The 25897-nt window shown below is 39.6% G+C and overlaps 1 protein-coding gene across 1 annotated transcript; it reads right to left on the bottom strand.

Moving 5' to 3' along the window:
* Nucleotides 1-4054: 4054 nt before the first annotated feature.
* Nucleotides 4055-24537, bottom strand: tmem106ba (transmembrane protein 106Ba). Its single transcript, XM_061915504.1, has 8 exons — nt 24381-24537; nt 15640-15850; nt 12569-12632; nt 12330-12489; nt 11965-12105; nt 8374-8423; nt 6748-6801; nt 4055-4582 (listed from the first exon to the last, which is right to left on the bottom strand). Exons 2-8 carry the CDS (start codon nt 15836-15838, stop codon nt 4465-4467), a joined length of 786 nt encoding a protein of 261 aa, XP_061771488.1. The 5' UTR covers nt 15839-15850; nt 24381-24537; the 3' UTR covers nt 4055-4464.
* Between the last annotated feature and the right edge of the window lie 1360 nt (nt 24538-25897).

The following is a 25897-nucleotide window of genomic DNA, read 5'->3' as shown; positions in this document are numbered from 1 at the left end:
ACACTAAATTGGCCCTAGTGTGTGAATGTGAGTGTGAATGTTGTCTGTCTATCTGTGTTGGCCCTGCGATGAGGTGGCGACTTGTCCAGGGTGTACCCCGCCTTCCGCCCGATTGTAGCTGAGATAGGCGCCAGCGCCCCCCGTGACCCCGAAAGGGAATAAGCGGTAGAAAATGGATGGATGAATTTTCAGTATGTGGCACTGAACTAAAATATGAGATTCTCTCAAAATAAAATGAAAATACAAAGTTTAATTTGTAAATAAAAAAACAAAAATAATACTAACGTGTAAGTTCATTAAAAAAAATTACAACCACAATAAATAATACTGTTAAATGTGTGACTGAACATTAATATTTTTGTACAGGCAGATTTTTTGACACACTAGGATATGCAGTTTCACAATCATCGTGTTATAATTAATAAATTCTTATAGAGAAAAGCCACCAGCAAAAATGTAAGAAAGAAAGAGCAATTTATTGAGAAAGCCCAAATTTTGTAACAATAATAATAATATGCTTAGTCACCTATAACATATAACTGACCCAAAGTTTGGTTTTCAAATATTTATATATTTATTATAAAAAATATAAACATATATATAACTTACACATTTGTGAAGGCACCATTAATGCTGAAAAGTACATACAGCTTTTGGATCAACATATGTTGCCATCCAAACAACGTTTCCATGGACGCCCCTGCTTATTTCAGCAAGACAATGCCGAGCCACGTGTTACAACAGCAGGGCTTCATAGTAAAAAAGTGCGGGTACTAGACTGGCCTGCATGTAGTCCAGACCTGTCTTCCGTTGAAAATGTGTGGCGCAATAAAAAAGCCTAAAATACCACCAGGGAGACGCCGGACTGACTATTCAATAACTTAAGCTGTACTTTAAGCAAGAATGAGAATTCCACCACAAAAGCTTCAAAAATTGGTCTCCTCAGTTCCCGAACATTTACTGAGTGTTGTTTAAAGGAAAGGCCATGTAACACAGTGGTAAAAATGCCCATGTTCCAACTTATTTGAAATGTGTTGCTGCCATCAAATTATAAGTTAATGATTATTTGCAAAAAAAAATAAAGTTTATCAGTTCTAACATTAAATACCCTGTCTTTGCAGTATATTCAAGGATTTGCAAATCATTGTATTCAGTTTTTATTTACGAATTACACAACGTGCCAATTTCACCGGTTTTGTATTTGTGTTATGAAACATTGGTTGGAAAATGATCAAAATTCAATGGTCAAAACGTCAGAACCAAATATTGACTAAATGTTGTCAAAAAAGTATGTTGTTTCAATGTTAGGTTTGAGTTGCTCAACATCAGGACCTAATTTAACAAGTTCTCAACGTTGTTTTAATGTCTTGTGCCTGCTGGGTGTAAGCTTCAATTTCCTTAACATACAATGATGAATCAAATATCAATTCCACTTTCAATAGACCCAATCGTTAAAATCAATTAGTTTCTTATCAACAAGATCAGCTCCAGTGACATAAGTTTTATTTTTTTCCATAGTGTGATTTGTACTGTTTTTGGCAGTCCAACAGGAAATGATCCGGCGTTTTGATGAGCGTAGCAGATGTGAACATACCACGACGCTCTGGAGACGACGGGCCCGCTTTCCAAGCGTAGGAAGCAGTGGAGGTAGAGGTGACACGCACATACATACATGGAGCATGGCGTGGCGCAGTTGGGAGAGTGGTTGTGCCAGCAAGCTGAGGATTCCTGGTTCAATCCCCACCTTCTACCATCCTAGTAACGTCCGTTGTGTCCTTGAGCAAGACACTTCACCCTTGCTCCCTGATGAGTCGTGGTTAGGGCCTTGCATGGCAGCTCCCGCCATCAGTATGTAAATGTGTGTGAATGGGTGAATGTGGAAATAGTGTCAAAGCGCTTTGGGTCCTTAAAAAGGCAGAAAAGCGCTACACAAGTATAACACATTTACATACTGTAGAGATTACAAAATCAGGTAATGTAGAATGTACAGTGGGGCAAAAAGTATTTAGTCAGCCACCGATTGTGCAAGTTCTCCCACTTAAAATGATGACAGAGGTCTGTAATTTTCATCATAGGTACACTTCAACTGTGAGATAGAATGTGGAAGAAAAAAAATCTAGGAATTCACATTGTAGGAATTTTAAATAATTTATTTGTAAATTATGGTGGAAAATAAGTAATTGGTCACTTCAAACAATGAAGATCTCTGGCTCTCACAGACCTGTAACTTCTTCTTTAAGAAGCTCTTCTGTCCTCCACTCGTTACCTGTATTAATGGAACCTGTTTGAACTCGTTATCCGTATAAAAGACACCTGTCCACAGCCTCAAACAGTCAGACTCCAAACTCCACTATGGCCAAGACCAAAGAGCTGTCGAAGGACACCAGGAAAATAATTGTAGACCTGCACCAGACTGGGAAGAGTGAATCTATAATAGGCAAGCAGCTTGGTGTGAAAAAATCAACTGTGGGAGCAATTATCAGAAAATGGAAGACATCCAAGACCATTGATAATCTCCCTCGATCTGGGGCTCCACGCAAGATCTCATCCCGCGGGGTCAAAATGATCATGAGAACGGCGAGCAAAAATCCCAGAAGCACACGGGGGACCTACTGAATGACCTGCAGAGAGATGGGACCAAAGTAACAAAGATTACCATCAGTAACACACTACGCCGACAGGGAATCAAATCCTGCAGTGCCAGACGTGTCCCCCTGCTTAAGCCAGTGCGTGTCCAGGCCCGTCTGAAGTTTGCCAGAGAGCACATGGATGATACAGCAGAGGATTGGGAGAATGTCATGTGGTCAGATAAAACCAAAATATAACTTTTTGGTATAAACTCAACTTGTCGTGTTTGGAGGAAGAAGAATACTGAGTTGCATCCCAAGAACACCATACCTACTGTGGAGCATGGGGGTGGAAGCATCATTCTTTGGGGCTGTTTTTCTGTTAAGGGGACAGGACGATTGATCAGTGTTAAGGAAAGAATGAATGGGTCCATGTATTGTGAGATTTTAACCCAAAACCTCCTTCCATCAGTGAGAGCTTTGAAGATGAAACGTGGCTGGGTCTTCCAGCATGACAATGATCCCAAACACACCGCCTGGGCAATGAAGGAGTGGCTCTGTAAGTAGCATTTGAAAGTCCTGGAGTGGCCTACCCAGTCTCCAGACCTCAACCCCATAGAAAATCTGTGGAGGGAGTTGAAAGTCCGTGTGGCTCGGCGACAGCCCCAAAACATCACTGCGCTCGAGAAGATCTGCATAGAGGAATTGGCCAAAATACCAGCTACTGTGTGTGCAAACCTGGTAAAGACCTCAAGTAATCGTTTGATCTCTGTTATTGCCAACAAAGGTTATATTACAAAGTATTGAGTTTGACTTTTGTTATTGACCAAATACTTATTTTCCACCATAATTTACAATAAATTATTTAAAATTCCTACAATCTGAATTCTTAGATTTTTTTTCCACATTCTGTCTCTCACAGTTGAAGTGTACTAATGATGAAAATTACAGACCTCTGTCATCATTTTAAGTGGGAGAACTTGCACAATCGGTGGCTGACTAAATACTTTTTTGCCCCTCTGTATGTGTTTGTAGATGGTGTGTCTTTACTCCACCTTTCATTGACTTCACAAAGTTAGATTCTGCCTCTACTGCTTGTTTCAAGCTGTTACACTATTTGGAACCCTGCAGCGCCATCTACACACAATTGAATATTACACGCAGGCAACTTGTGCAACAAATTATTTTATTTTAGGATTCTTGCTTCAAAACCTAAACACAAGTATTTTCTATTGTAATGCCTTGCTTGTTTCCTCACAAATGAAACCAATGTAAGACAACATGCTCTCATAGTATAATTCAACATATTGTAAAAAAGAAGAAAGCCAGAAAGTAATAGGCATTTTCAAAAATACATACCCTCCTATTTCAACATTCAATTGGAAAAATATTATAATTTTCTTTAATTTCCTTTTTCATCACAATGAAGATCCATAGAAATACCTTAAAGGTGAACTCTGTTAAAATACCAGCTGAGACAAAACAAATACGATAAAGCAGTCCATTTTGCATTTATTAATAAGACAAAAACTACACACGAAACATAAGGTGTCAGCTTCAGTGAGATGGTCTTCCTTTACTGCATGCTTTCAATAAAAAACTACAGTTTTGGAATTGGAAAGAATGAGGTGACTAAAGCTCGTAGTACCAGTGTGTTCTTCGGATGTGACAGTGAGCCACAGCAGTGGAGTGGAGTTAAGTTTCCCAGACCAGCCGGCTTAGATAACCATTTTAGTTTTAAGTGCCTGGAGTAACAGCACATTCATTCTTTTATTGTTAAAAGAGTGCCTTTACTTTACCACATTGTTTACCGCAGCCATCATGTCGTTTTTAGTATAAAAAACATCTAATGAGCTGACTTGACTGAGGAAGTACATCACCTTCCTGCTAACACTCACTAGAAGGCCTCCACATGGCCGCGTAAGGACGTGGTGTTCCCCCCACAGTCCACGTACTGGTACAGTTCCTGGGAGACCTGCTCGGTGTGGCCAAAGTATGATGCGGTCACAGTTACCCTACAAAAAAAAGTAAGACCACAAGTCACCTTCAATCCATTATAGCTGTAACAGTACTCAATTTAGAGCATTTGGACAAACAAGTTAAGCGGTAGAAAATGGATGGATGGATGGAGTTTAACAAATATGGTGCCTTGTCCGGTAATTCACTACAGGCCAACATGGCTGACGACCATACTTGCCAACCTTGAGACCTCTGAATTCGGGAGGAATTGTAGTGTTCCGGAAGAGTGATGTTCAAGGGGTTCTGGGTATTATTTCTGTTGTGTTTATGTTGTGTTACGGTGCAGATGTTCTTTCTAAATGTGTTTGACATTCTTGTTTGGTGTGGGTTCACAGTGTGGCGCATATTTGTAACAGTGTTAAAGTTGTTTATATGGCCACACTCAGTGTGACCTGTATGGCTGTTGACCAAGTATGCCTTGCTTTCCCTTATCAGTGTCTGTAAAAGCTGCATGTCTTATGTGACAGGGCCTGACACGCTGTGTGTGCGGATGAAAAGCTGACATGACGACAGGTGAGAGAGGACGTTAAAGGCAGGCCCCCAATATTGTTGTCCGGGAGAAATTTGGGTGAATGGTTGACCCGGGAGATTTTCAGGAGGAGCACTGAAATTCGGGTGTCTCACGGAAAAATGGGAGGATTGGCAAGTATGCTGACGACCAAAATAAATTAGTTTTTATTTATGAAAAGATCATCAAGACAAACATAGCAATTATCCTGTATATAATTGCATGATAGGCTACAGCACCCCCGCGACACCCGAATGGGACAAGCGGTAGGAAATGGATGGATGGATGGTCTTTTAAACTTGAAAATTATCTGACCATGTAAAAAACATTATGTTAACACAGGGGTGTCCAAAGTGTGGCTCGCAGCTACCGTTTTGTTGGCCCGCAGCATTGTTTTGGATAAAAAACAACAGTAAGAATGTAAAAAAAAAATAAAACAGCAAAAAATGTTTGATAAAATAAATTTAAAAAAAGCTGACAATTTCATACTAATAACTCAGGGGCATCCAAACTTTTTCAACAAAGAGTCGCATACTGAAAAGTCAAAGGGGTCATTTTGAAATCGTTTTAATTCGTAAAAAAGAAAAAAAAACCGACATATACTTACAGAACATTTGGAGTCAGCATTGTGGTATAAGTGACAGTGTAAGTGACAGTGTATTATTATTGATATCAAAATTCCAGCTTTTTCTCATTACATTGTCTTTGTTTTTTCCCCTTCCCTTTTACTGTTTTTTTCCTCTCCTGTAATAATTGTAGTACACTTTGTCATCTATAACCCACCACTGACACTAAGTTTTGTCTTTAAATATACACAATATCTGTTTTTACCATTTCTTTTTACAAAAAGATGAATATGTATCAAAATGACCCATGCATACTTTGACTTTTTAGTAAGCGGCTCTTGGTGAAAAATTAACATATATTCCAAACATTTTTTATCAGTATAAAATGCTTATTTCCCAAACTTATGATTTCTAAAGCAAACAGGTTATCCAACAATTTGTACTTTAAAAAAACAACTAATCAAGTGCATAGAAAATTGTCTATTATAAATTAAAATTCATATATTTTTACTGCAACAAGTGGCACTCGGAGAGCAGCCATAACTATAATGGGGCCTGATGTAAACAGTAGCCTCTGCTCTTTTAATGTTTGCCTCAATTGATCCTTTAGGCAGTGGTTCTCAAATTTTTTCACCGAGTACCACCCCAGAGAACACTTGGTTCTCAAGTACCGTCTTAATGATCAACATTAAAATACAGTTGTATAAAAAAAACAAAAAAAAAACGTCAGGGGTTTTATTTAAAGAGTATAACCTTTTGGCCACTGTACCACTGCGTTTGAACATAAAAAATAAAACACCGTACTTAAGTCAAGTAATGAATTGGCGTACCACTAGATGGAGCCCATGTACCACGACCGAAATTTGAGATGCATTATTCACTTGACTAAATAAACACCTCATGCTTGGATTTGACTGTGCAATGCTGAGTTAGTGCTGATTTTCACTGTTTGCTGCTGTTTCACAACCAGCAGGATGCTTTTATTTTGCAACAACAGGAGGGATTGGAGCGAGCAGACAGGGCTGATTAGTGGAGGACAACAACCTTTGCGACACACGGGAAATACTGCACATTAAATCACACTTACTGCATCATGACCACCATGTTGTGTACTCTGATGGACTCCAAAGTGCAGAAGTCGCTGCCAAAAACACAAGAACACATTTGGACTTTTTGGATCGAAACATTTTCATTCTAACAATAAGAAGTAGGGATGTCCAGATACGACTTTTTCACGCTACCAACAGTGGTTGAAGTGGAGTGGGAATTTATTTATTTATTTTTTGAGGGGCGACACTTAGTGGCCACAATAATGAACCTAAATTCCAGACTAAAAGCTACTACCCTTTTCCTACACTTTGAACCCTGCGGCTTATAAAATGGTGAGGTAGCTCAATCAACCTACTCAGTGTCCTAGTGGTTAGAGTGTCCGCCTGAGATCGGTAGGTCGTGTGTTCAAACCCCGGCCGAGTCATACCAAAGATTATAAAAATGGGACCAATTACCTCCATGTTTGGCACTCAGCATTAAGGATTGGAATTGGGGGTTAAATCACCAAAAATTATTCCCGCCCGCTAGACTGCTGCTGCCCACTGCTCCCCTCACCTCCCAGGGGGTGATCAAGGGTGATGGGTCAAATGCAGAGAATAATTTCACCACACCTAGTGTGTGTGACAATCATTGGTACTTTTAACTTTTTAACTTTACTGATTTTTCTTTGTTGGTGGCCATAAAGCAAATAGTTTGAATTTAACACATGCAAAGATGGTGTGTTACTGCTTGTGCTATGGCGCCAATTTTTTTAACGTGTTCGCTCACGGCCGGTGCAGCTTGGTGAATGCCTACAAAATGTTTCCTGCTGTGTAAAGCTTTGAACTGAAAGTACACGTGCCATTCTGTCTTCTAATCATCAATAGCGTTTCTACTCATATGGATTCTTCATTCATCACTCTAAGCAACGTTTGTAAGTTTTACAATATAACTAAAACAATTCTCACTTAGTACACCGTTTCATGTGTGATGTCTGTAGTGGTGTGCGTGCTCTTGTAATGCAATGAAGCTGTGTCGTTAGCATTAGCTAATATGCTAACAAATTTACAAATGTGTTATTATTAACTTACAATGGCAGTACTGTTGTATTGCTTCAGTTTCATAAATTCCTCAGTAAATTCATCAAAACGTCACCGTGGAGTTATTCAATCTTTCTGATTGGAGAGCTTGCTTCCACAGCTCATCTGTTTGATCATCCGTTTCACTGCCGTGTTACAGACATCATTTGGAAACAATTAGGTATGTGAATAAACATTTACAAAATATTTCTGTACAAATACAAATTTGACATAGTATGTATCTGCTATTTATATATGCAGCTAATGTATAGGAAAAATTTTATAAAATTTAGTGGGTGCGACTTATGTACCGGTGCGCTCTAGAGTCCTCGTAGCCTATAGCCTACAATGTTTACCTATAGTAAAATACTTGGCTCAAACAGAAGAAAAGACCAATCTTGTGTACTTATTGGAGGACATTTAGATGTTAACTGTTTGACCAGCTTTGAACAAGTAAACGCACTGCAGGACTGCTTGTATCAGAGTTTTTACATGAAAGCTGATATGATTCCATACTTGTATTTTTGCTGATATCGGACCAATATCCTACATTAATATCAGATCAGGACATCCCTAATTATAACAATAATGTTATGGATACTTACAACATATAATTTAATTCATCCGCAATAATGGTGGGAACGGTGTAGTCTACCTGCAAGAATGGAACAACTTCAACAATACACACATGATGGTGTTTGCAAAAGCTAAACACCTATGCATATTCATCAGAAACATGGCACAGCCACTCTAAATAAATAAATGATGAATGGGTTGTACTTGTATAGCGCTTTTCTACCTTCGAGGTACTCAAAGCGCTTTGACACTACTTCCACATTTACCCATTCACACACTGATGGAGGGAGCTGCCATGCAAGGCGCCAACCAGCACCCATCAGGAGCAAGGGTGAAGTGTCTTGCTCAGGACACAACGGACGTGACGAGGTTAGTACTAGGTGGGATTTGAACCAGGGACCCTCGGGTTGCGCACGGCCACTCTCCCACTGCGCCACGCCGTCCGACTCTACATGTTGTATTCACATGACGTCACCTCCGGCTCATTAAATATGCAAAGCTCGAAGTGGTGGTCAAGCGAGCATCTGTTGCAAAGTTTTCTGGGCGGCATTTTGTCTTTTTTTGAGGAAATATGCCCTATGCTTGCGTTGTTACAGTGGGGCAAAAAAGTATTTAGTCAGCCACCGATTGTGCAAGTTCTCCCACTTAAAATGATGACAGAGGTCTGTAATTTTCATCGTAAGTACACTTCAACTGTGAGAGACAGAATGTGAAAAAAAAATCCAGGAATTCACATTGTAGGAATTTTAAATAATTTATTTGAAATTATGGTGGAAAATAAGTATTTGGTCACTTCAAACAAGGAAGCTCTCTGGCTCTCACAGACCTGTAACTACTTATTTAAGAAACTCCTCTGTCCTCCACTCGTTACCTGTATTAATGGCACTTGTTTGAACTCGTTATCTGTATAAAAAACACCTGTCCACAGCCTCAAACAGTCAGACTCCAAACTCCACTATGGCCAAGACCAAAGAGCTGTCGAAGGACACCAGGAAAATAATTGTAGACCTGCACCAGACTGGGAAGAGTGAATCTACAATATGCAAGCAGCTTGGTGTGAAAAAAATCAACTGTGGGAGCAATTATCAGAAAATGTAAGACCTACAAGACAAGGCCACTGATAATCTCCCTCGATCTGGGTCTCCATGCAAGAGCTCATCCCGTGGGGTCAAAAAGATCATGAGAACGGTGAGCAAAAATCCCAGAACCACACGGGGGGACCTGGTGAATGACCTGCAGAGAGCTGGGACAAAGGTTACCATCAGTAACACACTACGCCGACAGGGAATCAAATCTTCCAGTGCCAGACGTATCCCCCTGCTCAAGCCAGTGCATGTCCAGGCCCGTCTGAAGTTTGACAGAGAGCACATGGGAGACTGTCGTGTGGTCAGACAAAACCACAATAAAACTTTTTGGTATAAACTCAACTCGTCGTGTTTGGAGGAAGAAGAATACTGAGTTGCATCCCAATAACACCATACCTACTGTGAAGCATGGGGGTGGAAACATCATGCTTGGGGGCTGTTTTTCTGCTAAGAGGACAGGACGATTGATCCGTGTTAAGGAAAGAATGAATGGGGCCATGTATCGTGAGATTTTGAGCCAAAACCACCTTCCATCAATGAGAGCTTTGAATGGTTGACCAAATACTTATTTTCCACCATAGTTTACAAATTAATTCATTATAATTCCTACAATGTGAATTCCTGGATTTTTTTTCACATTCTGTCTCTCACAGTTGAAGTGTACCTATGATGAAAATTAAAGACCTCTGTCACCATTTTAAGTGGGAGAACTTGCACAATCTGTGGCTGACTAAATACTTTTTTGCCCCACTGTATATGCTGTTGGAACCGTTCAAATCGCAAAAAGGATAAACGTTTCTTCAAAGTTCCTCAAGGGTGAAAGAGTGCAATATTTTACAAGGCGACGACAAAAAAAGTGGCTCTCGTCTGGAGCACTCCAGTCCAAGGAAGCAGAGGCTAAAAAAAACACACGTTTGCAGTGATCACTTCCTTAAAGGCTTGTTTTTTTGTTTTGTTTTTAAACATTTGTTTATTGGATTTTTTACTTATATAAGTAAACCCAAATCGGAATTTTTTTTTTCCCTCCCTGAAACACAAAAATTATACAAAAAAAAAAACATTAATCAGTCCAAATAAATACAGGCTGCACTCCAGTTTGTCTCCAACACGGTGAAGCAATACAGAAAAGCTGACAAAAGGCTGAAGTCTACCTTTTAATTACTTTTCAGTCAAGATTAAATTTTATATCAGTCTCTTACACATATTTTAGGAAAGCACCACATACTTTAAGAAACTTCACAGAACAATTGTTCAACGTCAGCCTAATTTTCTCCAATTTAAGGAAATAAAGAATAATTCCAAGAGCTTGGAAAGATGGTATGGCGCAAGGCTCAAAGACACCGGGCAGTTTGAGCAACTCTGCATACAGGATTCAGGTGGATCCTTTCGCCAATTACCAAAAACAAAGTATTAAAAATGTCAGCCCACTGTTTGCACCGATCACATAATACCGATATTGCGTCATAAATCTTAGCCAGCCGGACCTTGGTATAGTAAGTCAATTTATTAGCTTGCATTGAATAAGGCTGTGTTACAGCACAAATAAAGACTTATGAACTCTCCTTAAAATCTTTGTCCAGCCCTCCGCAGATAGCGTCACTCTTAAGTAACCGTCCCAAAGTGACTTAATTTATATTCAGAGATTCAGGGCGCATTATTTGATAAACTCTTACCGTAAAGTATTTCCCATTTAAGTATTATCTTGATATTATTTGTATTTTATCTGGTTTTGGAGTTGTTAAAACACATTTTTACTAAGAGTGTTTTGTAAACTATCAACTCATAAATGAAGCTTTCAGCACATATACAACGTTAACATTTATATTTTGATAACTTTGTTGGGTTAGTGAGCTGTGATCACTTCTGTCTTCTTTCACAATCAGTGTTGTCTCGGATTATCTTTGAGTGGCTAACAATGAAATCACGGCTATTGAGTGCGAGACTCGCAGTGTGTTTACAAGGACCTGTCCTCGCTCGACGCAAAGGTAAATAACGTAATGCAACTTTGCCAGAGCAAAAACAATGCACAATTAATCCGGGAGAATCTTGATACCAATTTCCTTGATTTAGCCAGACACATAAGTTGGAGACCTCATCTTTTTTGCTAATAAGAATGGCGTATGGAGCAGATAGTTTGCAATGTCAGCGAACGCAACTGACAGATAATATTTAAGATCACTCGACAGATCTTTTTTTGATACCGTATAGGGATCAATTCTATTGCATGGTTAGATTTTTTTTTTGCTAGTATCTGCTTTTAGCTGTAAGATCAGTTTGCACGCTGTTTGCTGTACGGTACCCATACTGGTTTGGTTGACCACCACTTTGTTCACCGGAAGTAAACAGGTCAGAAAAGGTCACGTGATTGCATAAAACCTATTTGAATTGTGTCACAGATAACTTTCATTCATTGGTAGTTTCGACCACTACAGGTCGGCATTCAATTTTGGTCACCTTGTCATCCAGCTGATGTTTTTCTGCGTGTGCGTGCGTGTGTGTGTGTGTGTGAGAGAAAGCTCTTTAAACAACTCTGACCTGTCGCTGGTCCAGCGGTACAATGACGGTGCTGTTATATAACTTGGCCTTGCCGATCACCGTCTTGGAGAACTCCACTTGGGCGGTGATGTTACTGATGGATATGGTGTAGTAGTTATTATTGGTGATGTTTAGAGTGTTCTGGGTGAAGGAGGACAAAATATATACAGTATATGAGACTGTGGTCATTAAGACAAACAACATTGATTATTGATTTTCACAACAAAAGGGCAAGGACAATTGTTGCTATGACGTCAAAACAATACAAGTGTGTATTGGTAACAAACAAACATCAAAAGAAAGTACCATCTTTGTAATAAGACGGACATTGATTTGTCGCGTATTGAACTCGGCCAAGCAGTTACCGTTATATTGAGATAGATGATATGTTGCGTTTGGTCGTAGGCCACGTAGGCAGACTTCACGCCCACATAATCGACGTCGATGGAGCGCGGGAAGAGGAAGAAGACGGCCAGGCTAGACAGCAGCAGGCAAACGGTCACTGACAATGTCACGTAAAGTTTTCTGCGTTCCAGAGAAACCGGTAGTTAGTCCCTGAAATCAGCAAATCACTTTGCGATCCTTTAGTTGATGAAACACTTACGTCCTGCTGGGCCTCAGTCTTTGGTCGCTGTAAGGAATCAGAGCCACCAGCTGATTCTCCTGACCTGTTGAATGATTAAATGAATAAGGTCATGTTACTATTTGCGCAGTCAGCAGTACTGGCAGTCCAGAGTGGGATGGATGAATTATGTTACATAAACAAGGTTGGATTGACACAACAGGGGGTCTTTTTACTGCATAACCAGCATGTACTTCATTTGTGTTTTGGACTCGTCTTTAGTCAATGTAGACACAATTAAATTGGATGAATTAGGGTTTCTGCAGGTACCAGCAAATCTAATTTATTGCTTTTTAACAAATTGAATGCCCATGTCCAACTGCAGATTGTTATTATATACAGTCAAAAGCATACAATTGTTTGAATGGACAAAATTATAAGCATTTGAAAAAACAAATGTTGACAATACATTAACTGTGGCTAAAATAAGTTCCAATGTAATCAGAACATAATAACAATGCAAGTAACCATTTTAAACGCAATAAACATATTTTTTGTTACTTTGGTATTTTGTACTATTGTAATTGGAAGGTGAATAACTTAAAAATCATGAATAGGTAAACAAACATCAAAACAAAATGGACTAATTTGTTAGCAAAAATTGCACTTTCAATTATTTTGAACATCTTGAAGTGCAGTTTTACCCTCAATTGGAAAAACTGGGTCAGGTGGTTTTTGTTTTGTTGTGTTTTTTTGTTGCCAACTGCAATTGTATTACATTTGTAATGCTTCTGGACATCATATTTAGTGCAATTAAAGAATTTAGTTTTCAAAAAATCCGGTTAATGACTTTTAATGCTTTTTAATATGCACTAATCATTGGGTCTATTTTCCAAGATCTGTCGACTCAACATATCCATTTACAATGCAACCGGAACATTTGACCCATAAATGCCACAACTTCAACCAATCCGTAATGCAAATTATTCTCACTGCTGCTTTGATAATAATTCTAATTTCGCTCATCCATTTCTGCTGATGGGTAATTTTCTTTTTTACCCTGAGAATTCTCGCACGGCTGGCCTGCTGAACATCAAACATAACAGTAGCAGGATTACAACGTACTGTAAACTATGCCATTACGTACAGTATAGCCCAAACTAATGTTGTCTACATTTATACCACACAACACTCACTTCCTGGCTCGCCATCACTCAGCAACCACTCCATCACCCAGACTAAGGTGCCTTTACAGACCTTTGGATTTTGGGAACCCACAATATTATGAACTGACATAACTGCCATGAACAGATCATGTCATGAAACATCAAGTTTGTTATTTGACTTACTCTATTTTCTGGACAATAAACTGCCACTTGTTTCTCACACTTTGAATCCTGTGGATTATATAACGGTGCAACTAATTTATAGATTATTCTTTGCTAACGGGCATTTTTTGTAATCAACAAATTAGTTTTCATATTACATCGACTGAGACACTGAAAAAGTATGTTATTGTTTGTACTATGGCGCCATCTTTTGGATTAATTCACTCACCGCAGGTGCTGCGGATTGATGCGGCATCTTCAGTAATCCGTTGTGGTCAAGAAAGAGCTGAGCCGGAAGGCAAAACTCTCAATTTACCAGTCGATCTATGTTCCCATCCTCACCTATGGTCATAAACTTTGGATTATGACCGAAAGACAAGATCACGGGTACAAGCAGCCGAAATGAGCTTCCTCCGCCGGGTGGCAGGGCTTTCCCTTAGAGATAGGGTGAGAAGCTCTGTCATCCGGCAGGAGCTCAAGGTAAAGCCGCTGCTCCTCCACATTTAGAGGAGCCAGATAAAGTGGTTCGGGCATGTTCGGGCATCTGGTCAGAATGCCACCCGAGCGCCTCCCTAGGGAGGTGTTTCGGGCACGTTCGACCGGTAGGAGGCCACAGAGAAGACCCAAGACACGTTGGCCTGGGAACACCACGGGATCCCCCGGGAGGAGCTGGACGAAGTGGCTGGGGAGAGGGAAGTCTGGGCTTCCCTGCTTAGGCTGCTGCCCGCGCGTCCCGACCTCTGATAAGCGGAAGAAGATGGATGGATGGATGGAAGGTGCTGCGGATTCAAAATGTACTTCCTGTTTCATTCCTTGAACCGAAAATAATCTTCCATGGCGTTTCTGCTCGAAAGGATTCCTCAGTCAATACTCCAAACGACGTTCATAAGTTTTATAACATAATTGAAACAATTCTTACTTACTAGACCACCCCACGTGTGATGTTTGTAGGAGTTTTTTAATGCATACTTGTAAGTGCTATCGTAACGTAATGAAGCCGGCGTTGTTTCCATTAGCTAATATGCTGATGCATTTACGGGAGTCTGTGTTAGCATCTCTTTGTTAACTTACAATGGCATTCTTTTTGTAGTGTTTCAGTTTCATAAATTCACAAAAACTTCATCGTAGAGTCTGTTTAGCTGATTCGAGCGCTCGCTTCCGCAGTTCGTGTGCCCAAGACGATGGCTTCTGTTTTGTTTGATCAGCCGTTTTACACCCATGTTACAGGCACCGTTTGAAAAAAAGTAAGGTATTTAAAGAAACATTTACAAAATATTTTGTACCGTTATAAATCTGCAGCCTATTTTTCTAATATTTGGGGGGGCCTGGCTTAATTACCACTCTATTGCCTGGAAAATACAGTCCATATTTGACAACTTATTCACACTGATCTGAACCCTCTCAGAAGAGAAAAAAAGATTCCCATCCATGGAGGAAAGTAGCACACATAATGAACAGCGATATTTTCTGCATTAACGTGACAGGCAAAGGTAGCACATGGTGCAATCACATGACAATCCTAACGTTGAGTCCAAAAATAAAACAGGTTGAGAGGAGGATGCTTGCTTTACAGATGATTAATTCACTATGCAGAAGCAGATGTTGTCACAGGGACCTGTGACTTAAAATGCCTTCAGGGTCTGATATTTACTGAGCATCATAATACTTTTTTTTAGAGCTTTTAGTGGATTATTGGATCAGATAATTACATTTTGTACTTAATGTTGTTAGTGAGAGCACCAGGCAGTTTTAATGAAGAGATTGTCCAGTGTTGACATTTCTTACCTCGTGGGATTCGCCCAGTGCCCTGGCAGGTGGGACATGTCACACTGTCTCGTCCAGTGAACTCCACATAGGGGAACTGTGACACGTCTCCGTTCTTTCCATCCTCCTGCGTGTGGTTCTCATTGCACTCCGTATTAGCCGTCAACGCGTCCTGACTGTCGTCTTTGTGCTTGGGCAAGCGTGACTGGGACTTCCCCATAGCTGACTACTTCTGTATACCAAACACAGATTGGCAGAATTTATCTGATGCGAAGTTAGAATTGACTTACTATCAACACTGCTTAAAACTCTTATAATATTAAGTTAAATACCAATTTTAAACCGTCCCAGAGATTTCGCTATGTGTTGGGGAAGTATGTTGTCCAAAATCTAGTCTTGACGATAGAAATGTAATAATAATAATAATAATAATGGATTAGATTTATATCGCGCTTTTCTATTGTTAGATACTCAAAGCGCTCACAGAGAAGTGGGAACCCATCATTCATTCACACCTGGTGGTGGTAAGCTACATCTGTAGCCACAGCTGCCCTGGGGTAGACTGACGGAACCGTGGCTGCCCGTTTGCGCCTACGGCCCCTCCGACCACCACCAATCATTCATTCATCATTCATTCACCAGTGTGAGCGGCACAGGGGGCAAGGGTGAAGTGTCCTGCCCAAAGACACAACGGCAGCGATTTGGATGTCAATAGATGGGAAGCGAACCTGCAACCCTCAGGTTTTTGGCACGACCGCTCTACCCACTACGCCATGCCGCCCCACAAATGTGTGCTTTTATTAAACCTACAGGGAACATTTTGTGTATCTGTAGCTTTAATGCTAATTAGTTTGTGTTGCCATAAAGTAGGGCTGGGCGATATATCGCTACAAACAATATATATCGCGGGTTTGTCTCTGTGCGATATAGAAAATGACTATCGTAATATTCGAGTATACGTTTGCAGGCAGTTGCTTTTAGCTGCGGGCATTACACTACAGGCGTTTCTCACTCCTTCTCGTCTCTCCTCACAGAGACGTAAAACAAGACCACCTTCTTACATATGTCACATACTGTCGCGCGTGTAGCGTCATACGCTCTTGGCTGAGGCAGGTCGTGCAAGCGCAGCGGTGCGAGTGACATTACAAGAGAGAGAAGGTGCGAAACTGATCACAAATGGAGGAAGAACAATTAATGCCCCAAAAAAACAGCAAGGGGTCCATCATCTGGTAGTGGTTTGGCTTCAAGCGGGAAGATATTCAGCAGACAACAGCAATATGCAAAGTATGCAGTAGTGATGCTTCCGGCAACACTGATGCATTGGCACATGCGTCGAGCTCATAGAGCAAAACCCTGTGTCGGTGCGCGTACCACTTTTAGAAAGTCACGTGACCGATCATGCGCTGTTTCGGTCACCATAGCCAACTGGCTTATGCTGCTACATAGACAAATTGAGCCGGTGAGCTGCTGCATCGCCTCTGAGTTGGTGAAAGTTAAATCTAGATTATAAATCATGCCTCTCACCTGGATAGTAGAAGGTTGTGACCATAAACTGAAAAGTTGGTCAACTTTGACAGCCAGCTTGGACTGGTACATACATGGCGTGGAATACACAAAAAGATGCTTGTCTGCACCAACTTTTGTTTTTCTTTAACCATTCGTTATTATGATTTTTTTCTTCATCTAAATGGGAAGAAATAAACATCCCATCAGTCGGCATCCCAGTGAGAGCAGATATTGTACAGTAAGTGACTATTTTATGTTATTTAGTTTGTGCAGCTTGCTCAGCACTTAGAAATACTGCTACGTGATGCTTAGTGTTTCACTAAAGCTGGATCTGTTTAGCACACAACTTGTAAAATTTGTAGATCATTTTCCTTATATTCACATACTTGCCAACCCTCCCAAAATAAGCAGGGGCGTCCATGATAACGTTGCTTGGATGACCACATACGTTGTTCCAATACCTGTATGGACCTTTCAGCATTATTGGTGCATTCACAGATGTGTAAGTTACCCATGCCTTGGGCACTAATACACCCCTATACCATCACAGATGCTGGCTTTTGAACTTTGCACCTATAACAATCCGAATGGTTATTTTCCTCTTTGTTCTGGAGGACACCACGTCCTCTGTTTCAAAATATAATTTGAAATGTGGACTCGTCAGACCACAGAAGACCTTTCCACTTTGCATCAGTCCATCTTAGGTGAGCTTGGGCCCAGCCAATCCGGCGGCGTTTCAGGATATTGTTGATAAATGGCTTTGGCTTTGCATAGTAGAGTTTTAACTTGCACTTACAGATGTAGCGACCAACTGTAGTTACTGACAGTGGTTTTATAAAGTGTTCCTGAGCCCATGTGGTGATATCCTTTACACACTGTCGGTTTTTGATGCAGTACCACCTCACGGTTCAAAAGCCCGTAATATCATCGCTTACGTGCAGTGATTTCTCCAGATTCTCTGAATTTTTTGATGATTTTATGGGCCGTAGATGGTAAAATCCCTAAATTCCTTGCAACAGCTCATTGACTTGTTCTAAAACTGTTCAACAATTTGCTTACAAAGTGGTGACCCTCACCCCATACTTGTTTGTGAATTACTTAGCATTTCATGGAAGCTGCTTTTATACCCAATCATGGCACCCAACTGTTCCCAATTAGCCTGCACACTTGTGGGATGTTCCATATAAGTGTACGATGAGCATTCTTTAACATTATCAGTATTTATTGCCACCTTTCCCAACTTCTTTGTCACGTGTTGCTGGCATCAAATTCTAAAGTTAATTATTTTTTGCAAAACAAAAAAGTTTATCAGTTTGAACATCAAATATGTTGTATTTGTTGTATTTCAACTGAATATGGGTTGAAAATGATTTGCAAATCATTGTATTCCGTTTATATTTACATCTAACACAATTTCCCAACTCATTTGGAAACAGGGTTTGTATATTCACGCTTAACAATATAAGGTTCTGAATCATACTTTGTCCCAAAGTAGTTTTTGTTGTCTCTCACAAAGACTGTCATAAGTAGTACTAGTGTTTTTGAAGCTAAAAGCGAATGTTGTGATGCGTCTGTAAAATTGATGCGCCAAATACTGAGCAAAATACTTAAAATATTACATGTTATTATGAATGTGCCTGTAACTACATTACATATGTACTTTCAGCGTGTGTATAACAAGTTTTGTGGGTGTGTTGTAAAGTGCCTTGAGTCTCGAGAGAAAAGCGCTATAGAAATATAATTCACTTCACTTTTAAGAGCGTTTTATAGGCACACTTTTGCTCGTGTTTAACGATTCAGAATAGGGCTGGGCGATATGGCCTTTTTTTAAAATCGCAATACACGATATATATCTCGATATTTTGCCTTAGCCTTGAATTAAAACTTGATGCATATATTCACAGCAGTATGATGATTCTATGTGTCTACATTAAAACATTATTGTTCATACTGCATTAATATATGCTCATTTTAAACTTTCATGCAGAGAGGGAAATCACAACTAAGTTAATTCAGCAAAACTGTATTTATTAAACAGTTATTAAGCAGGGGCACAAACATTCATGTCATTTCTAAAACAGAAAGTGCAAGATTGTCAGGGTATTTTAAAACAAGCTATTAGTGCACATTTGTACATTATGTCACTAAAATGACATATCAAAACTTCACTAAATTAAAGTGCACTTTTTGTACAGAACGCCACTACAATAGTTTAAAACAAAAAGTGCATTTTTGTGCATGATCTCACACAAGACATTTTAATAATTGTCAAATAAAAATTAGCTGCATAATAGGAAATTAAATAGTGTTCGTCCTTTGCTATGTGGTAGGTTCCTGCGGATGTTGTCTCTTTCTGTTGTTGACTTTTTTTTATTACGGTGTTAATGTGGAAATGGTTGCCTCTGCATTTTGTTGGTGTGGCAACGAACGGAGATGTTGAAATGCGGATTAAGCACTCCTCATTCTCTAGCATGTGACTTTTCAAAAGATGCTACATATTAGCAGTAAAGCTACTTTTTGCAGCAACACTTTTGCCCCACACATGGCAAGTTACGGTTGTCTATTCGACACAGACGATGGACCCCCTTCTGTTTTTCTTGGGAATTAATTATTCCTTCGTTATCAGATTCGCACCTTCTTTCTCTCATATTACCACTCGCACGGCTCCGCTAGCGTCACAGCTAACGTTACCGATGCTGCTTCCTCTCTGCTCCGCGAGGGCGTATACGTATGTGACGTATGTAAGAAGGTGCGTTTGCTGTCTGTGAGGAGACACAAGAAGGAGTGGGAAGAGCCTGTAGTGTAATGCCCGCAGCTAAAAGCAACTGTGTGAGAACGTATACTCGAATTAGGCCTGGGCGATATTGCCTTTTTTTAATATCGCAATATTTTTAGTCCATATCGCGATATACGATATATATTACGATATTTTGCCTTGGCCTTGAATGAACACTTGATGCATATAATCACAGCAGTATGATGATTCCATGTGTCTACATTAAAACCTTCTTCATACTGTATTAATATATGCTACTTTTAAACTTTCATGCAGAGAGGGAAATCACAACTAAGTCAATTGACCAAAAGTGTATTTATTAAAGTTATTAAGCAATGGCACAAACATTCAAGTCATTTCCAAAACATAAATTGCAAGATTGTCGGAGACATTTTAAGTGTCAAATAAAAATGAGCTGCATAATTTGGAAATCAAATAGTATTTGTCCTTCACTATGTGGTATGTTACTAAGGTTATGAAATTCTCTTCCTTCTCTAGCGAGTGACTTTTCAAACGATGCTACATATTAGCAGTAATGCTACTTTTTATAGCAACGCTTTTCCCCCCCGCACTTGACAAATTACGGTTGTCTGTTCGACATATTCCCACTTGAAGCCGAACCACCGCCAGACAATGGAAACCATGCTGTTGTTATTGGGAATTTAATTTTTCCTTCATTTGTTACCAGATTCGCACCATCTTTCTCTCGCACGGCTACGTTAGCAGCTAACGTTAGCCACGTCGCTACCTCTGCCCTGCGAGGACGTGTATGTAACGTATGACGTGACAGTATGTGACGTATGTAAGAATGTGTGCCTGCTTGTCTGCGAGAAGGACAGACAGGAAAGAGCGAGGAGAGCCTGAAGTGTAATGCCCGAAGCTAAAAGTCCTGCGTGTGAACGTATACTCGAATACCGTATTTTTCGGAATATAAGACGTATACTCCGGAGCGGCTTATGTGTGAAATTATTAACATATTACCGTAAAATATCAAATATTATTTATCTCATTCACGTATGAGACTAGCCGAATGTCAGCAATTGTCACACACACACGTCAACCAATGAAAATTTGGCGGAGGCGTGTCATGGCAGAAGTGCATTGTGGGAAAGAAGACGCTACCTGCTACGGTACATTGGCGGTAACTTTTAAAAACAAAGGGCTGAACAAAAATGGCACCGAAAAGGAAAGCATATACTGCAGGTTACAAGCTGGAAGTAGTGAAATACGCAGCAGGAAACGGCAATCGAGCAGCAGATGGAAGCAGTGGATGATAGAAGGAGAGCACAGCTTCATAGCAACCGGGAGAATGCGCCATGCAACTTTTCTGGATGTCATCGGATGGATCGACAAAGCATGGGCTTCAGTGACAACCGAAACCATCATGTCCGGATTCAGAAAGGCTGGATTAATTGGAACTGCACCTGACGATGAGTCTGACGTAAGCGACGTACCGATAGAAGAGGAAGTGGCGCATTGTCTTCCTTTGGAGTTGGCAGAATTGTTTAGAAGCGACACCGAAAACGAAGATTTCATGGGATTTAGCGATCAAGAGTGACGGATTGTTTGGTAAATGTATAGCATGTTCTATATGTTATAGTTATTTGAATGACTCTTACCATAATATGTTATGTTAACATATCAGGCACCTTCTCAGTTGGTTATTTATGTGTCATATAACAGCCTGTTGTTCAGTATTCTTTATTTATTTTAGATTGCCTTTCAAATGTCTGTTCTTGTTGGATTTTATCTAATAACTTTCCCCCAAAAATGCGACTTATACTCCAGTGCGACGTATATATGTTTTTTTCCTTCTTTTTTATGCGTTTTCGGCAGGTGCGACTTATACTCCGAAAAATACGGTATTACGATATAGTCATTTTCTATATCGCACAGAGACAAACCTGCGATATATCGTATATATCGCCCAGCTCTAACTCGAATATCACGATATAGTCTTTTTCTATATCGCACAGAGACAAACCCGCGATATATCGAGTATATCGATATAACGCCCCGCCCTAATTCAGAATGTAGGAAAAATAAGAACATCTGTTATTGTCTAACAAAAGGATTGCGAATGATAAGCCAAATTCGAAAAAATTGCAGTTCCCCATTAACATTTATAGTTCACACTCATGCTGTTGTTGCAGCAATTCATACATGAGCTCGTTTCTCAATACTGTGGTTTGTGAGTGATATTATTGTGTATCCACATGCAGTGTTTGTCGTGAATGATATAAATCTATAGATCAGTGGTTCTTAACCTTGTTGAAGGTACCGAACCCCGCCATTTTCATATGCGCATTCACCGAACCCTTCTTTAGTGAAAAATAAAATGTTTTTTCTTAATTTAATGTTACTATATTAAAGAAATACTAATAAATATATATCTTACAAACAGAAAGTTACAGGAAAGTACACATGATCCCATGTTTACATCTCATTGTGCAACATGTGAATGTTTTAGTGGGACCTAAATGAGATATCTGATAGGGGTACAAATTATTTCCAACCCCACCTTGGACAGAGCTCATGAAAAACAATGGGGTTTTTTTTGTCTTTGTAAGTGTGCCAAAACACTTATATTAGAAAATAATCTCATGGAAACGATTGCTGTCATTGGATTATAATAATAAAACATTGAACTTGTTATTTAGTCAGGTTTGGACGGAGGCTCCATCGAACCCCTGAGGCCGACTGACCGAACCCCTAGGGTTCGATCGAACCCAGGTTAAGAACCACTGCTATAGATGTTAACCTGTGCCAGGAGCCATTTTGCACTTTTAAAATTCAAATGTCACCGCACACGCAACAGTATTTTGGAATATTTAATTGTGACTTAGGTTTTTGCACATACTGACTTAGGGAATAAGCGGTAGAAATGTTTTTTCTTAATTTAACGTTACTATATTAAAGAAATACTAATAAAGATATATCTTACAAACAGAAAGTTACAGGAAAGTACACATGATCCCATGTTTACATCTCATTGTGCAACATGTGAATGTTTTAGTGGGACCTAAATGCGATATCTGATAGGGGTACAAATTATTTCCAACCCCACCTTGGACAGAGCTCATGAAAACTTTTTTTTTTTTTTTGTCATTGTAAGTGTGCTAAAACACTTATATTAGAAAATAATATCATGGAAATGATTGCTGTCATTTGATTATAATAATAAAACATTAAATTTGTTATTTAGTCAGGTTTGGACGGAGGCTCCATCGAACCCCTGAGGCCGACTGACCAAACCCCTAGGGTTCGATCGAACCCAGGTTAAGAACCACTGCTATAGATTTTAACCTGTGCCAGGAGCCATTTTGCACTTTTAACATTCAAATGTCACGGCACACGCAACAGTATTTCGGAATATTTAATTGTGACTTAGGTTTTTGCACATACTGACTTAGGGAATAAGCGGTAGAAATGTTTTTTCTTAATTTAATGTTACTATATTAAATAAATACTAATAAAGATATATCTTACAAACAGAAAGTTACAGGAAAGTACACAGGATCCCATGTTTACATCTCATTGTGCAACATGTGAATGTTTTAGTGGGACCTAAATGCGATATATGAAAGGGGTACAAATTATTTCAAACCCCACCTTGTACAGAGCTCATGGTAAACAATGGTTGTTTTTTTTGTCATTGTAAGTGTGCCAAAACACTTATATTAGAAAATAATCTCATGGAAATGATTGTTGTCATTTGATTATAATAATAAAACATTGAACTTGTTATTTAGTAAGGTTTGGACGGAGGCTCCATCGAACCCCCGAGGCTGACTGACCGAACCCCTAGGGTTCGATCGAACCCAGGTTAAGAACCACTGCTATGGATTTTAACCTGTGCCAGGAGCCATTTTGCACTTTTAACATTTAAATGTCACCGCACACGCAACAGTATGTTGGAATATTTAATTGTGACTTAAGTTTTTGCACATACTAATTTAGGGAATAAGCAGGTTTTTGCACATACTGACTTAGGGAATAAGCGGTAGGGTTTTTGCACATACTGACTTAGGGAATAAGCGGTAGAAATGGATGGATGGATGACTTTAGTCATAATTGTTCCATCATCGTGAGCACGTGACACAATGCCTGTGTAATCAGGTCATTTTGTGGTCGGTTAAATAATACATGACGACACAAAGACGTACGTACTTGTGTTTGCATGGCTGGGCCTAGGCCGTTATATGCCAGGTCTGGCCTAGCACGTAGTACACAAAGTACCGAGTAGAAAAACATCGCGTCTGTTCTTTTTTCAAACGGCCGTGTTTAAGGACATGGGTGCTATTTTAAACATTAACACATATATACATACATACATGTGTGACGTCATCGCGTTCTTGCCAAAACGACGGCTTAAACGCGATAAACACAGCAGCGCAACAGACGGCACTACGTACCGAGAACCGATCTTATTATCGATATAATGCTTTATTTAAAATAAATAACATTAGTACAGACGTACCTGGGTTGTCGTTCTTTATTTCGTGTGCTTATTTTTCGTGCGGGTCATTCGTCCAGTTTGTTGTGCTTCTCTCGTCAAAGGAAAACGACGAAGCATCGGGTACGCCCCTTCCCTCGCCTGATTGGTCAGGATTTCCCGACGTGCGTGACGACATATGTTACGTACAAACGTAAACAATGCGTCGAACCAAACTGCTGCAATAATATGCACACGGAGCAGCACTATAGAGTTTTCAAAAGCGAGGAATTAAAAAAAAATGAAACCTCACGTACTAAAGAGTATAAATATTAAAACGTATACACACATTTTATTATATTGAAAGAAAAATGGATATGATCACGTTTACCCAAATAATAGTACTAATCGATCTATAGTGCAATTTGTTCAGCCTTGATATGGCAGAGGGGTTAGTGCGTCTGCCTCACAATACGAAGTTCCTGCAGTCCTGGGTTCAAATCCAGGCTCGGGATCTTTCTGTGTGGAGTTTGCATGTTCTCCCCGTGAATGCGTGGGTTCCCTCCGGGTACTCCGGCTTCCTCCCACTTCCAAAGACATGCACCTGGGGATAGGTTGATTGGCAACACTAAATTGGCCCTAGTGTGTGAATGTGAGTGTGAATGTTGTCTGTCTATCTGTGTTGACCCTGCGATGAGGTGGCGACTTGTCCAGGGTGTACCCTGCCTTCCGCCCGATTGTAGCTGAGATAGGCGCCAGCGCCCCCCGCGACCCCGAAAGGGAATAAGCGGTAGAAAAAGGAAGGATGGATGATATGAATATGTAGTATTCAGGTTGTCGAAAAAGAAGAAAATGCCATTTTTTCGAGAGCACACAAAGCAATTCCACTTGCTTTACAGAAAATTAAAATAAGGACAAATAATTCAAATTTTTCTACCGCTTAATTGTGCCTCTAGCGCAGTGGGGTTCTCAACCTTTTTTCAGTGATGTACCCCCTGTGAACATTTTTTTTAATTCAAGTACCCCCTAATCAGCAAAGCATTTTTGGTTGAAAAAAAGAGATAATTAATTAAAATACAGCACTATGTCATCAGTTTCTGACTTATTAAATTGTATAACAGTGCAAAATATTGCTCATTTGTAGTGGTCTTTCTTGAACTATTTGAAAAAAAAGATAAAAATAACTAAAAACTTGTCGAAAAATAAACAAGTGATTCAATTATAAATAAAGATTTCTACACATAGAAGTAATTATCAACTTAACGTGCCCTCTTTGGGGATTGTAATAGGGATCCATCTGGTTTCTAAACATTTCTTCACAAAAAAAAGAAATCTTAAACATCAATATTTATGGAACATTTCCACAAAAAATCTAGCTGTCAACACTGAATATTGCATTGTTGCATTTCTTTTCACAGTTTATGAACTTACATTCATATTTTGTTGAAGTATTATTCAATAAATCTATTTATAAAGGATTATTCAATTGTTGCTATTTTTAGAATATTTAAAAAAAAAATTCACGTACCCCTTGGCATACCTTCAAGTACCCCCAGGGCTAC

The sequence above is a fragment of the Nerophis ophidion genome, linkage group LG11, assembly GCF_033978795.1.
Source record: "Nerophis ophidion isolate RoL-2023_Sa linkage group LG11, RoL_Noph_v1.0, whole genome shotgun sequence".
Taxonomy (NCBI): domain Eukaryota; kingdom Metazoa; phylum Chordata; class Actinopteri; order Syngnathiformes; family Syngnathidae; genus Nerophis; species Nerophis ophidion.
Note: the sequence above shows the minus strand (reverse complement) of the source record. Positions and strands in the feature narration are given on the sequence as shown.

Bases quoted from the DNA above. Each gene is read 5' to 3' on its own strand.
- tmem106ba (XM_061915504.1), bottom strand. From the start codon at position 15,838: ATGGGGAAGTCCCAGTCACGCTTGCCCAAGCACAAAGACGACAGTCAG. The intron at 12,633-15,639 runs GTAAGAAATGTC...ATCATTCAACAG, and splicing joins CACTGGGCGAATCCCACGAG to GTCAGGAGAATCAGCTGGTG. The intron at 6,802-8,373 runs GTAAGTATCCAT...TGTTTTTGGCAG, and splicing joins GATGAATTAAATTATATGTT to CGACTTCTGCACTTTGGAGT.